At 27.5% G+C, this 16,222-nt stretch overlaps 1 protein-coding gene across 1 annotated transcript; it reads left to right on the top strand.

Moving 5' to 3' along the window:
* Nucleotides 1-8,361: 8,361 nt before the first annotated feature.
* Nucleotides 8,362-10,223, top strand: LOC120073977 (uncharacterized). The gene is made up of 2 exons (XM_039026916.2): nucleotides 8,362-9,334; nucleotides 9,491-10,223. Exons 1-2 carry the CDS (start codon nucleotides 8,944-8,946, stop codon nucleotides 9,811-9,813), a joined length of 714 nt encoding a protein of 237 aa, XP_038882844.1. The 5' UTR covers nucleotides 8,362-8,943; the 3' UTR covers nucleotides 9,814-10,223.
* Nucleotides 10,224-16,222: the final 5,999 nt, after the last annotated feature.

Here is a 16,222-nt window from a genome sequence, read left to right as displayed (position 1 = left end):
TATATTGTATATTGTATGTATATATATTAAAGGTAATTATCCCAATTACTAATTGATATATTGTATGTATATATATTGAATCTTGTTAACTTAACTTTATTATTTCACATATCATACAGTTTATTTTTATATAATATGGATAGTATATTTGGCGATCCAAACGGCAAAGATGAGGGAAGAGAGAAAGAAATGAAAATAGAATCCAAAGGTTTGACGATAATAATAAAAAATAAAAAAAAATAAACCAGATATAGATCCAAACGGCAAAGATGGGTGAAGAGAGAAAGAAATGAAAATATATTGATTTTTAAGATTAGTTTTGAGTGGGTAAAAAATGAGTTTTAATAACTCATAGGTTTGATGATGGAAAAAAAAAATAAAAAAAAAGAATTTTGAGTGGATAAAAAATGGTTTTAATAACTCATAGGTTTTACAAACATGGGTAATAAATACTCACCAAACCCAATAACCCATTTATCAAACACCTCTTAAGTATGTTATTCCATCTAAATCTTAATTTGAAATGGAGCAGAAGCCAAAGTATAATTCATCTAGTTTGAGCAAATCTCAAAAAAACAAAAAACAAAAAAACAAAAAAACAAAAAACAAAACAAAAACAAAAAAGAGTCAAAATGTGAATTCTCACGTTTATATGTTTGAGAAAAAAATAAAAGAAAAGAAATAAACGATGTGGGTTAAGAATCAAATGTTAACATTTAAAAAATGATGTATCGTAGTTTTACTAATTGAAACATACTCAAGAAAGTATTTTCCAATATGTTTGAACATGGTTTATATATGTATAGGAAGTTAAGAGAATAATAATTGTAACAAGAATATCACACCCAATATTTTTTTTTCCTTACAACAAATATGTAGGTATACAAATAAATTTCAAATGATTAAAAAGTCACCATGTAACTAATTCTTCTTATATTTTAGTAATATTCTATTAATTTACATAATCATGGATTCATCTAAATCATGTCATTGGAAGTACATTCTTGCAAAAATTGATGTGTTAATTTGCTTAATTTGTGGGTTTTTTAACGGACACAGATACGATACGACGATAAATTAATTTCTAAAAAACTAAGATACAGATACGTTGAAGATATGTATTATATATATATAACGTCTAATTAATTGCTATAGTACATATTTTAAGTTAGATTAGAATAGATTCAAGAAGAGAGTGAAAATGTGAAAAAAAGAATCCAATAACGTTGAGTGATTGTTGAGTGACTAGAGTAGACGGTAGGAAAGAAGTAGAAGATGAAGATTGAATAATGAAGTTAAGGATGAAGGAGGTGTGAATCAGATTTAAATAGTGAGAGAGAAGGGAAGAATGAAGATTTAATTACGTTTCGGGTTGTTTTTTAAAATTTTGTATGTTTTTATCATTTTTAATTTATTTTATTTTGGATTTCTCAATTTAAGTGGACTTTTATGTTTGGAAATGATTTTAAAATGGTTGAAATCACTTTTGTCATTTTCAAAATCACCGTGAAGCATGTTTAATTTTTCAAAACTAATTTTGATAATATGAAAATTGTATTTAAAAGTGTAAAATTGAAAATTAAATTAATTTTGAGTAATTAAAATTGTGTTTTCGAGTGATTTTAAATATGAAAAAAAATGATTTTTTTTCATATTTAAAATCACTCATAAACATGCACTAAAATAAAATGGGTGTAGATTGAGCTTTTTAAATGGTTGGATTTAAATTTGAAACAAAAAATTGACTCATGTATTCCCTTCACGTATCTGGAAGCAGATATGCATATCTAAAAATTAAAAAAATCAAATAATTCAAATCACGTATCAAGGATGTATCTATCCGTATCTGATATCGATTCTCTGTATAATTAGAAGTATCTATGCTTCATAGTAGGTAACATATAGTACACTTTTTAGCATATTAACAATTATATTTTTATTATTATTTTCAAGATACTACTTTATATTTATTATACTATACATAATAATAGATAATTATAAAATTTATTCATGACATCATTTTGAAAAGAAAAGAAAAAAACTTTGTATTTACTCTTTTGAAAAATTTAATACATATCTTTGTATAACTTTTTCTTAGTTAAGAAATTGTCATTCTCATTACTATACTCTTGTGGAATTGGTGTGATATGAACTGGATCTTACATAAGGGGCCCATCAAACGAGATCAGCACGAATGTATAAGGCCCATTGAATGGCCCAAAATGACGTGGCAAACCTTTACCCATTTTTGCAAAATATTATTATTACAAAGTGGCGAATTTCTAATTTTGCTTCTTGTCTTAGTCAAAGGGCGCAGGTTCGTATCTAGCCTACATAGTTTTTTTTTTCATCCATAGTGTGTTTATGTATTTGTTTCCATTTCACAATATTCCTATTGTTATGTGAAAATTGAATATGAAAAATATAATATAATAATATTTTTATATAATAATAATAATAAATAAACAAAACTAAAATTATAAAATAAAATAATAAAAATCATTAAATTAGATAATATGAAAATTGATGGAAATAAAATTTTCACCAATGTAGTTGTGTTCTTAAGATTCACCAAATGTTATTATTTATAGGTAAAGACGTAGACTTACATTGACACCGAACATGAATAACTAAATGGCACATGAATAATATGAATGAATATTCATAATACATATATATTTCTATTTTTTTTCGACGCCTATCTATATTAAAAATTTTGCCACATATATAAAAAATACAACACCGCATATATTTAAAAATTATTTTAAATTTAAATTCTTTATTGTAAATTATTTTACAACAGTTGATTAAATGAAGAAACAGTTCCATTTAAAAAATACTTTCAATGACATTGTATATATATATAATTAGTTCAATAATCCTATAAAAAAATTATTGTAAATTTGTAATTAATATTACTTAATCTATATATCATATATCCGTGCATTTAAAACTACATATGTATGAATGTTACATTACAAGTTTAGTCCATAAATCTTAAAAGTGTATTTAATAAATCTTTAAACTTTCAATTTGGTTCTAACGAGTCACTTAAATCTAAAAAATATTTAAAATGTTTAAGAATCAAATAATCTATTAGATAGAAAAAATATTTTCATCTCAAATTCAACCTTAAAAAAATGTTAATGTATTTCTTAGGCACAAAGTTAAATCTAATTTCTAGTAAAAAAATAGTTTTTAACCGTTTGAATGTGTAAAAGACTTATTAGATGTAATACTGATATTCTATAATCTATTAGATAAAAAAAAAAAAAAAAAATTAGGAACCGACTAGAAATTTTTTTAAAGTTCAAGCACTATATATATAGACACAAATTTAAAAATTCGTGTATTCTATTTCTTTTAGTATATAAATTTGGATCCCATTGAATCATAACTTACTTTTCTCAAGAAAAAAAAAAAAACTTGCTTTGAAAATTGTCACAAAACACATCATGCTAGCCTTTCTAAAAATATAATAAATGTCTAAATTTGTGTTAAATAGGTCTCTGAATCAACCAATTTATTCCATGATACCAAAATTTAGGGATATTTTCAAAAATAGAAAAAAATAAGGAAAATTATTTTAACAAAATTTAATATTTTTTTTTTTACTTCTATCAGTTTCTATTACCGATAGACACTGGTAGACTTCTATCATACTAGATCAATGATAGTCTTCTATAAATTTTTATCACTAATAAACGTCGATAAAAGTAGGGGTGGCAAAATTTTCCGTGGGTTCCCGACCCGGTCAGGACGGGAATCCCCAATTTGACTAGATATGGGGTCAAACCAGAGATTTAAATCGGATTCCTGATTGGGGACAGAGGAGGGGATCCCTGCCCCTGCCCTCACCCCATTTCAGTTTTTTTTAAAAAAATTATTTTTCTAATATAATAAAATTTTAATTTTTATTAATTTATAATAGAGAATTATTAAAATATTTTTTAAATTGTTAATTTAAACAAATATATGTAACAATAATACTAATTTCTTACTTAAAATGTACAATTTCATTGTAAATACTAAATTTAGTTAATTTTAAATAATAAAATAAAAAAAATGAGATTTCCCCAACCCAATCTCCCAAAACGGGGAATGGGGTGGGGATAGGGATTAAAAATGTAGACGGAATGAAGAGTGCATCCTAGTCTCGTTGCCATCCCTAGATAAAAGTCGATCAATCGATATTTTTTTTTTTTTGTTTATGTAAATAATTTGACATTTTTTATATATGTAAAAATTTCTCTAAAAAATTTATGTGTAATAAGAGATTTAAAAATTCATTAGACACTTGACAAAATATAAATTTGGAGAAATTTTATTGTATGCCACGTTAATTTGCTTTTAGAAATAAGCCGAGATTTACTGACATTAATATGAGGTCCATAAATATTTATTAAGGCAAATTTCTAAATTGAAGAAATAGTATACCGGTATGTAGTCTTCCCATTCACCATTCGATTAACTGAAATATTAATTTATTTTATATGTCCACATTATTTTTATTATTTTATTATTTTATTATTTTTTTTTTTCAGAGAGCAATACTTAACTATACTAAGTCCTTGCTCGTCTTCCTTTACACACATAAAAAAATAATTGAAAAAATAAATTGAACCTTGACAGCTTTTAATTGGGTGCTGTGGGACTACTAGGTGCACCCGCTTGCACCATAGTGTTTTTCTATTTCAAATCTCAAATTCCAAGGTAACGCAGTAGTTGCTTGGAGACGGGAATAATGGGCCAGGCGTTTCGCCTTAAAATGGGCCCATATTTAAGGAAAAATGGGCCAATAAGGCCTTAAGGGATTTGGTGAAAGAGTATGGGTCCCACAATGATGAGAAGTGTGAACTGTGAAGGGCGATGGAGAGCGTGGAGTTGGAACTCAACGTCAAAAATTTGGGGACTCCAATGGAGCAGTTGAAACCGCTAATGGACACGCTCGTCATCTCACCTACTGTGACTGCCTGTCACCTTCTTTCTATTTATCGTCACCTTTGCTTCTCCCACGTGTCACTTTCCTGTTTCTCACACTCACAACCCATGCCTTATGTTTCTCTCCTCTACCTCCTTACTCTCGTGACGTTTCAACGTGGTTGTAGCTTTTAAAATAATTTTTGATAATTATATTTTTAGAAAAATTTGTAAAAATAACTTAAATAGTATTTCGTAAATTCAGTTTAAACTTGAAAAATAGGTTATAGTGTTTGATAAATAAATACAAAAACATATATTTTTAGATATAACTAAATAGAATTATAATCATTTTTTTTCATTTTTGGTAATTTAAAATTTAAAATTTAAAATAATTGTTTTGTATAAAAAAATTTGTTTGTTATAAATTACCTTTTAATTATTAAGGAAAATAGCTTTATTTTAAAAAAATGAATATGATATATTTTTTTAAATGATGCATTTAACTCGTGAAAAATAGAAAATAGATCTGATTAGGTGAAAAATAGTTAACTATATAAAATGAATCTTCTTTTTAAAGTATAAAATTGAAAACTAAATATTAACTAAAAATTCTTCTTGATTTTTTTATGGAAATTTAAAAGCTAGAAGAATATTACTTTTAAAATAAACGTAAAATTAATGTAAAAATGGTTAAGATTTTTTCCAAATGGTTTTTTCATACAACTAACTCAATACCAAACAACCTAATATTTCTTAATATTTCTATCAACCACGAGGTAAATTAATATTTTAATGAATATACTATAAATAATAAACATGTTACTTGTTGATTTATTTAAAAATCTAAAAATATTTATTTATTAATTTTTTGTTTTTATAATTATTTTAAAAATATTAATCAACATCCACATTTTATCGAAAATTAAAATCTTGATATCGTCAATATTTTAAACCTTGGGAATGACATCTCTTTTTTTTCTTTCCTTAGTAAAAAAACAATATTTCCTTTAATCTTATTATCAATTTACATCTGCCTTATATTTATTACCTATGTTGCATAGAATATTATTCAATATTGTTCATTATTCCATTCATATAAATATATGATACATCAATTAAATTGACTGAGTATCCATGACGGAACACTTCCTTTTGCGAAAATAATACAGATGGAAGTTGTATTATATTATTGTATCCTACATTATATATATTTTAAGTGTTTAAAGATGGTTCTTAAATTTCTAATAGATACTTCAACTTACAAAAAAAAAAAAAAAAAGTTAAATAGATTATGCTCTTGAATTATTAATTTCATGTTTAATAGTTATTTGCCATTCGCATAAAGATTTATGACATAAAATTTAAAACTTTTAGAAATTAATTGTCATTAGCCACAAAAATAAAGCTTTGATGATTTATTAAGCACTTTGTTAAAATTTAAAAATTTAGGTCTCATTTAATAATCATTTGATCTTCTTGTTTTTATTTTTTTTTTTATATTAAACCTATTTCATTTATATTTCTTATAATAATTTGCATTTTTCTTAGGTACAATAGTTGAATTCTTAACCAAATTTAAAAAATAAAAACAACTTTTTGAAATCTACTTTTTTTTACTTCTTAAAATTTGACTTGATTTTTTAAACCATTGATGAAAAGTAAACAATAAATAAATAAAAAAAATTAGGGTAGAAGTAGCGTCCATGAACTTAATTTTAAAAAAAAAAATGGTTACAAGACGAAACCTCAATAACTATAATATTAAATGTTAATTAGTATGAGATTAGAACTTAAGACCAAACTTTAAAATCTAATTGTCATTAGACACACAAATTAAGCTTTAACGTAGTGGGAGGCGGCGAAGATGGAGTGGAAGGAGAAGCCGGCGATAGAATTGTTTAGGTGCTTATGATATTTATCTTGATATCTTTAGTTAGTACAGTTGTTCAACCACCAATGTATTGTCTTTTTGATGTACTCTCCCATTTATTGGAGTTTGTTCTGGCGAAATAAAGTAATTTGTTATAAAAAAAAAGCACAACTTTCACGATATTTTTGAGTTCAATTTTAGAGATTTGAATTTCATATATTTTGGTCAATAATACATATTTTATCCCAATTATATCACACCCTTTTCAACTCTACATCTTTTATGTTCGTGTTAACTTTTTCCCTATAACTATTAATAACTTTCATCATTCAAACCAACGTGTGCCACACCAATGAAGGTGTGATCGATAGTTGTGTTTCTTCCTCTTTGTTTTTTTTTTTTTAATATAAATATAAATATTAATTATTTATTTAAAATTCCTCAATAATGAAATAATTCAGTAAGACTATTATAAATTTTAATTATTTATTTAAAATTCCTCAATAATGAAATAATTCAGTAAGACTAACAAATGAAAAAGTTTAAAAATAAAAATAAAAATACTAATATAAAATATGTGTTAATGACTATATATAGGAACTAATCTTTCATCCCATATTACTTAAAATAAAAAAAAAGGTAAATCAGGTACCGTTTGATAACCATTTCAACTTATTTTGTTAATTATTTGGTTTTTAGATTTTTTTTTTAAAATTAAGTCAGTGAACACTACTTCCACCTCCAAATTTCTTTATTTGTCATTTACTTTTTACCATGGTTTAAAAAATTATGCCAAATTTTAAAAACTAAGATAAGTAGCTTTTAAAAAGTTGTGTTTGTTTTTGAAATTTGGCTAAAAATTCAAACATTGTACTGACGAAAGATGCAAATTATTATAGAAAATGAAGAATAAATAAATTTAATTTTTAAAATAAAAAATAAAAAATCAAATAATTGTCTAATGGAATCTTAATTACTTATTTATTAATCTAACTTTGGACTTTAATGTGTAACTGTAAACCAATAAAATTGTGGGGTTTCAAAAGCTTATACAAGGATGGACAATTTTAAAAAGTGGGATTAGAGATTGACTTGAAGTTGGGACAAAATGATTATGGAAGTGGAGACTTTTAACTGGAAATTGGGTCCATTTAAGATAATTTAAAAATTAAAATTTAATTTAATAACAAAGGTAACAAACAATTTATAATTAAAAAGTTATGTCAAAACCAACATCATTCAAACTAACATGTAATATATCTTAGTGATTAAAAGATTTATTGTCCGATTCTTCCCTCTATATCCTATTACAGAGAAAAAAGGGTAATACGTGGGTGTATGCATTTTGGGTGATGATGTGCATTATGGACATCATCATTTTTTTAAAATATTTGAGAAAAGAAAAAAATTTACTATATGATAAATTATTATTGCACAATTTAGTAGGATGTACAAAAATAAATGATGTCGGAAATATCCTAGGTATTTTAAAAAAAATTAGAAGGCCAAGGGTCACCCTCCCAGGATAATAAGATATATGTCCAAATCCAATTTGTCGAAATGATGTCACCCAAATAATAATAATAAATAAATAAATTACTGAAGAAACAGAAAGAAGATTTAGTACAACTCACAAAAAAAAAAAAAAAAAAAAAAAACCTTTCTCAGAAACCACAACGTCTCAAAAGACAAAGAGAATTATCTAATCCCCACCACATCCGATCCGTCAACCACCGCCCACGCCGCCGTGCCGTTGATCGCCGCCACAAATATCTCACATATATATCCTTTTATTTATCAAATTTAAATCTTTTGCGTTATTCTTTAAAGCTATGTGATGATATTTTCGCTCCAATTTTTTTTCTTCAGCTCATCAAAAGCCATAAAACTGAACTTTTTGTTTTTTTTTTCAGACCATCATTTTTTTTTCTCTCCAATAATACATGCCGTACTTCTGTGTCTCTGAAACTCAATATCATTTTGCAAAATTTCAGCATCTTTTTTCCCTTCACAAATTAAATTCAAATTCCCATCTTTTATTTACCTCCCCCCCACAAAAAAAACCCTAGCTAGCTGCTGATTCATGAAATTAAAACTCCATTTATTTCTCTAAAATTCCGAAAAAAAAACCCTGAATTTGGTAAAGAGATATGCAGTATCAAGATCGGAGATTGAAGAGTGTACAAGTGCAAGATCAAGTTCAACCACAACCTCAAAAATGCCCTCGTTGTGATTCTCTCAATACCAAATTTTGTTATTACAATAATTACAGTTTGTCTCAGCCTCGTTATCTCTGCAAGACCTGTAGAAGGTATTGGACTCACGGTGGCACTCTCCGAAACGTCCCCGTCGGCGGCGGTTGTCGTAAGGGTAAACGACCAAAGCAATCTTCACAATCATCCAATACTATTGTAAAGTCACTACAACCGTCACCGTCACTGCCACCGCCGCTCCCGTTGAGTTTAACATCAACAACAACTTCACAACACGTAATCTTTTCGGGTACTCCTGTTATCACTCCGCCGTCGTTTTTTAATCCGGGTGAGTAACAGGAGTAGAGCGAGAAATTTTCATATAGAGAAAAGATGAAAACTATTAACCTTGATTTTGATTATAGTTGAATTTTTTTTCCCTTTCTTCTTTGATTAATTTTTGAATAAAGATTCAATTTTTATGACGGGTTTTTTGATGGAGCAGGTGGGGATTTGTTGTCATCGTCAAGCTGGATTAATTCATTTGGATCATCAGAAGGGCAGTGTCAAATTCAACCACAAGAAATAATCTATGAAATGATGGGTCAGTCGTCGGGGAAGGCCGCCGTGAGTTCATCTTCTCCGCCGGCGGGTTGGCCAGAAAGCTACATCAACAATTCTATTTCTAACCCTATGGCCGCCGCTGGAGACGCCATTGTCTGGCCAGCTGGAAACAACAATACCGCCGCCACCGCCACCACCACCGCCAATAATGCCACAACTAACCAGTGGCCTGATTATATGCCGGGATTTTGTCCTCCTCCATGACATGATTTAAAGGCAGCAGATACCACAGATCATAAATCGGAGGAATTTGATTCTTTCTTTCCTTTTTTTTTTTCTTTTTTTTTTCAAAAAAAAAAAAAGAAAAAAACCCTGAAAAGATCTTACCTTTGATATTATATATATGAATATGCTTTGAGTCATTATATATGTTGATGAAATTCCATAGAGCTAGCTGATGATGGAAATTATATGGAATTTGAAGGGTATAATTAATTTGATGAATGTTGTAAGGAACAAGAGCTAGGGTAGCTAACTTGGTTACAAACAACATAGCTTTTATTGTAATGTCAATGTGTGTATTAATATAGGCAAAGAAAAAAGAATGTCTTTAGTTGGGTTAGGTCTGTTTTTCTTGAACACTTTTGATTAAAGAGAGTGTTATGATTATGGTATGTATGGTTTTTTAGTACTTTTGTTTGAGATTGGAGACCCCCTTTTTACTTTTCTTTTTGGTACATATCTCTAGCTAGCTAATTAAATTTACTGCCCAAAGTGGTTTGAGACTGAGATGAAGAAATCCTTAAAAGAAGAGAATAAAATGCTTCTTCTCTTGATGATGATAATCGAGGCAGACAGATGAATGTGGCTCTCTGTTAAAGTTGGCTGCACAAGTTTTTGTGTGATTTGGTTTTGTTTGTTTAATCCCAGAAAATTAACTATTTGATTGAATTTTTAACTTCAATTTCCAATAATAATAATAATAAAAGTGAAAATAGAGTTTATTAACATTTGGTTAATTGTGATATTTGAAAGATTGTTTTGTATTTTGTGGTTGGATTTTTAAGTAAAATGCATCCTTTTAAATTTATAGCATGTTATTGTGTGGACTGATAGGTATGGAGTAATTTTTTGCTTGGGAAGAATAGGGAATTTTGTGATATTCATTCAGTCTGTTAGGGTCAGCCCTTCTATTTTCATAGCTGCAATAAACTCTTCCCTTTTAATTTCTTTGAGATCACAAAACAATTAATCTTAAGCTCTATTGTTAATCAAGTTTTGGGCTGACCTCAAAGGACCAATTCTCTCCGATCCAACGTATGGTTGCTCTTTTATACTTCAATCAACACAACGACAATGATTAGTGCAGTCTAATCTCATGCGGTCTTCCTTTAATATATATAGTAAAAAAAAAAAATCATTAAAAAAATATTTGTCATATTGTAGAATTTTGTTAGGCAACTGTCATAGATAAGTGTAGTCTAGATAACACCCAAATTCTTATGAAATAGTATTATCTCCTACATGCATATGTGACAATTACATAAGAAGATCATTGAACAACAAAACCAAGATATATCTTACCTTCACTCATATATATTGATACACAATTGTATTGTTAAGATATTGATATATAATATTATATTTATGTTCATCCATCAATTTAAACTTCTGGGTCATTGGAATAAAATTCTACCTACTTAATATGACATAAATCTCGATAATTTAACTGGCCAAAAATGAGTTCGTTACAATATGAAAAAAAAAATTTACTTATTAAAATGTAACTATAACTAACATAACCTCTAGTAGCTGGAAGGCTATTCTATAGCCGCTTCTTTGTTGTATTTTCATCTTTTGAGCTGCTTTCTAGCTCTTCTGAGTACATTATTTTTTTTTTTTTAATGATTAATACAATTCGTTTTTGGTATCGGGGTGTGATGAGGATGTTAAAGAGGTGTCAATCTAGTTAAGATGTCTCGGTGTACTATTTGATCCTCTTCCTCTAATATCTTATTAAAGGAAAAAGAAAAAACTATAACTAACCCCACCTCATAAAAATCAATATTTTAAAAATTCACATTATTATTTTAAGTGTTCAGGGGCAATAGGAACTCAATAGAAGAAAACTCAATATTATAAAACGAAATTGAAATTTTAAAGGTTACCTTAAAAGGTTATAACCAACTCCTTTTATTTCGAAAGTATCTCAAAAAGATATTTATAAAATTTACCAAAATTTCAAAACTAGATGAATATATTTTAAAAAAACAAAAATAGTAAACAAATTTTAAAATTACAAAATCACTATGAAAACCGAAAGTCAAATATTTGATCTCTCAATGGAAATATAGAGAGAATGTTATTTAACTCTTTTGTAAATTGTATGTAACAAATAAAATTTAACTATTTTTTACTGAACCTTCATTAAGATAAGATTCGATATATGGTCGAGACTAGAAGAAAGCATACAAGTTTATGCAAGTTAAGAGAAAAATAGAAACATTATAGCTATAAAATAAGCTTAGATTGACTATATCATCGAGTATTATGTTGTTGCACTCAACTCATATAGACCACAAAATTGCTCCGTTCACGAGATTGTTTCTAAACACTTGATTAACTCTTTTCTTCAAATCAAAGAGATAAGCACATGATTGGTTCGTATAGTTCAACCATGATAGAAGTAGAAGTAGAGAATGAAACGAACTATAAATGATAATGAGTATTTTATGTATGAAATTATGATGGTTAGTCGATTTTGATAGGATGAAAATAGTTGAAATTAAAATGGGAGGGTATGGCAATTGAAGTAGTTAAATTAAAGGCATGCACGAGTGGAGTGGAGGACCCATATAATTCCCATTCAAATATAATATAAGGAAGGAAGCACATCACATTGGGCCAAGACTGGGAGGGTACCCTGCCACTGCCAACCATCATTTGGTCACCTCTGCCCCTTTGCCCACATCACATAATAATTAACCCTTTCCATTCTATTGTTGACTCAACCATTTATTAATAATATTTATATGGTACTCTTTTTTTTCTCTGTTTCTTCCTCTGGTGTGTACACCCCACACAATTTGCTATGATTGCATGGAATTGTTTATCGCCATGAATGCCCCATAGCTTCCTCAGCTTTTAAAACCATTGTTGCACTAAATGGCCACGTTCACCCTTCTTCTCTGCCATCCATCATCACCACCCACTTCCTTTTTTCAAACACTTTTCTTTTCAAAATCACCCTACTCCTCAATTGCATATACAATCATTATTTATATGGTGCTTCCACCTAAACATAATTTTATTGATTACAGTTACAATACGTTGTTAACTATGGTAACATGAAGTAAAGTAGAATTCCATTGCCAACCTGATGAGTATAATTTTATTGACATATCAATATCCAAGTTAGAAATTCAATATCCGAAAAAGAATTCGATATTGGGTTCAACATTCTTGGATTAGATCTCAACTATTATCATTTTTTAGACCAAATACATGTTTTACGATATTTCATCTCAAATTAAATTGACAATGAGAGAAGTAACTCATCTTATAAATTGTGAGGTCTTTTGATTGATATATATAACCTCTATTGGAGATTACATAAATTTACAAATTTTTCCTTCTAATTATAAAAAAAGGTCATTTTATATATAATTATATGTATTTTAGCTTATTTTGGTAATAAGAAATAGATATCTCTATCTTCTACTATGATATGATATTAACCATTTAGAGAATTTGCATGGATATTTTTTGTTTTTATTTTTTAAAATTTAGTTAGAATGCAGGCCTTACATTCTTATTTATATTACATAGATCATTTCCATTTATAGCCAATGAGATGACTTATGTTCACATTCTCATATCAAAACAGAAAAGAAAAACTATATTTTTTCTTCCTTTGATAAGAAAATAGAAGCCATAGCACAGTCAAATAATTTGAATTTCTTTCATTTTTTAAAAAAACGTTGTTCTGAAACTGAAAATATATAACAGATGACAGAGAGAAGAAAGTAAATAGAAAACCAAAACAAAACAAAAGATGTAAAAGACAATACAATAATAAAACTATACATATGTAGAAAAAAATGCATCCAGTAAAATTCAAAAATTAGTACAACAGCAAGGTGACTGCTACCAAAAATAAATAAATAAATAAAACCTCCCTCATTTAATTATTATTTTAAATATTGCACAGTAGACTTTTCAAATCAATCTAACAATTTGGATCGAGTTTCAAAAATGGAATATTATATCCTGATTTTGTGTTGTACAATTTTTCATGGGAAAGAACATGTTGAATAGGTTCGAGGTTGCTTCGAAGGCAACCAAATATAAACGACCTTAGTAGATAATTTAATGTAATGGTCCAAATCATAAATAATATATATGTATAGTTTATAGGAAGGGACAAAGAAATTAAGGAAAAATAACTATTGTCGGTGAAGCATGAGTCAGCATAATAATAATAATTTTTTTTTTTTTTTAAAAAAAAAACCACAACCACTGCTTCAATGTCTTTTTTCATTGGACTACTTGTCGTGTTGTGTTTCTTAGTGTTAATAGAATGTTTTTGTCATAATGTAAATTGGTGTCATTTAAGAACATTCCGACTAAGATTACATTAACATCATCTTCCTCATACGTACTGCTTTCATACTCCTATTTTAATCATTCCTAACAAAGTTTATGTTATTTTATTTTTGCATCTTGGTCTAATTTGGGATAGTCTTCCTTTTATTCTTATTTTATCTATTTGTCTTAGAATTTAATTAATATATTGAAATTAATTGTGATTTGTAATATCTTTTCAGTACTATGAAAAATTTTACATACTATCTCTATTTATTATTTGTCACCAAAGTAACTTTAGTTTTAGGATTTTTTCCCTTCCTAAGTAACATCATGGGGCTATTCTTAGTTTTTATCTCTTTCGAAGAAAAGAGTTTTTTTTTTTTTAGAACTGTGATCTATTTGGCTTGAACGCAACAATAGAATATTTGAAGATTCGACAAATGATCAAGTTAATCTCTGAGAGGACATTGTAACTTTAGCTACTAACTGGTGTACCAAATTTAAGTTATTTTGTAATTATAATGCTTTAATCATATCTCATTCTTACAATGAGAGTGTTAAGGAGGTGTCAACCTCGTTGAGATATCTTAGTACACTTACTGACTCTAATGTATCTTTTTCTTAAAAAAACACCATATCTGATTCTTTAATATAATTATACCTACAAAATTTTATAGAGGAAATTAGATGAAATTTTATGGTTTTCACTTGAACCTTTTTTACCCATTATTTTTTAGGCTACAATAACTGTAGAGATGAGGATCGAATCGAACCTTCAACTTTTAGGGAGGAAGGTCATGTTAATTACCATTGAACTAAATTCACTTTGGCATTTTTTACCTATTATTAGTATTTCAAAATGTTGAGTTACAATAATTAATTAGTTGAAATTAAGTGAATTGTTAGAAAATTAATCAAGGAGATTAATGAGAAATTGATTTGAATTAGTTAGGAAGTAAGATTTAAATAAATGTGTGCACTTTATTTTTTTACATGATGAAATTGATTGAAAGAAAATCAGAGGCAACTGTTGTGGCAATTGGATCTAGTTTGGTGGTGTATGATGGTGTACTTTTGGGCCAACTAATAAAGACAATATGGCACGATACTGATTTGATTCTAATCACGTCAGCCCATTTACATCCATCTATATCTAGGTTAAAAATTAATTTTCGTCTCGAAACTCTCACAAAGATAATAATTTAGTCTTTAAATTTTAATTTATAATAATTTTATCTTTTATAATCTCAATTTTATAACAATTTATTTCTTAAATACATGTAACTATTTAATTTCGACACTTTCAAATTTGTAATCATTTGATCATGTCCTAAATAAATTCAATCAAATTGAAATATTAGTTTTTATTGCCTAACGATCTAGAATTTGTAGTATAATTATAAACAATTTGGATCCATATCTAATTTTGATATACTTATGTACAACAACAATTGCACAGATAAGGATTAAATACAAAAATTAAGAGGGCACGCATTTGAAATGTTGAGTTGGTTATTATAGTTCGTGAATAATAATAGTCAATAAATTATAATAGTTAGTGTTTGGACTGCACATTGTTTTAATTTGGATTATAATAATTTGTATCTGGGGTGAAAACTATTTTTGTTTGAGTAAGAAACAGTAAATACCGTAGCAAATAAGAAAATAGAAGATGAGTGACAAATAGTAAATATTGAAGTAAATAGTATAGCAAAGAAGGTTTTGAAATAGTATTTATTATAGGAACAGTTGCAAATATAGACATTAGATCCAAAGTATTAGTAGATACAACATAATGTAAAAAAAATTACAAATACGACCAATTTTAAATAGTCTATAGGAGTCTTTCAGTGATAAACCATATTATTTGTAGGAGTCTATCAGTGATAGACCATATCATTGGTAAGAGTCTATCAACGATAGAAGTCTATTATTGGTAGATTTGTCTATATTTGCAATTTTTTCCAAATGATGTTACATACTTTGTTATTATTCCTAAAAATGCTACCAATTGCAATTACCCTTTATTATACTATTATAAATAGTTGTATATACCGCTATTATATTTGGTAGCCAAACATAGAGT

Source organism: Benincasa hispida, chromosome 3 (genome assembly GCF_027475165.1).
Source record: "Benincasa hispida cultivar pf3 chromosome 3, pf3_genome.v1.1, whole genome shotgun sequence".
In the NCBI taxonomy this organism is placed as follows: domain Eukaryota; kingdom Viridiplantae; phylum Streptophyta; class Magnoliopsida; order Cucurbitales; family Cucurbitaceae; genus Benincasa; species Benincasa hispida.
This window is presented reverse-complemented; position numbering and strand designations above follow the sequence as displayed.

What these genes read in the sequence shown, in the direction of transcription:
- LOC120073977 (XM_039026916.2), top strand. Translation starts at nt 8,944, where the DNA reads ATGCAGTATCAAGATCGGAGATTGAAGAGTGTACAAGTGCAAGATCAA. An exon ending in GCCGTCGTTTTTTAATCCGG is followed by an intron (nt 9,335 to 9,490) that starts GTGAGTAACAGG and finishes TTGATGGAGCAG; the next exon opens with GTGGGGATTTGTTGTCATCG.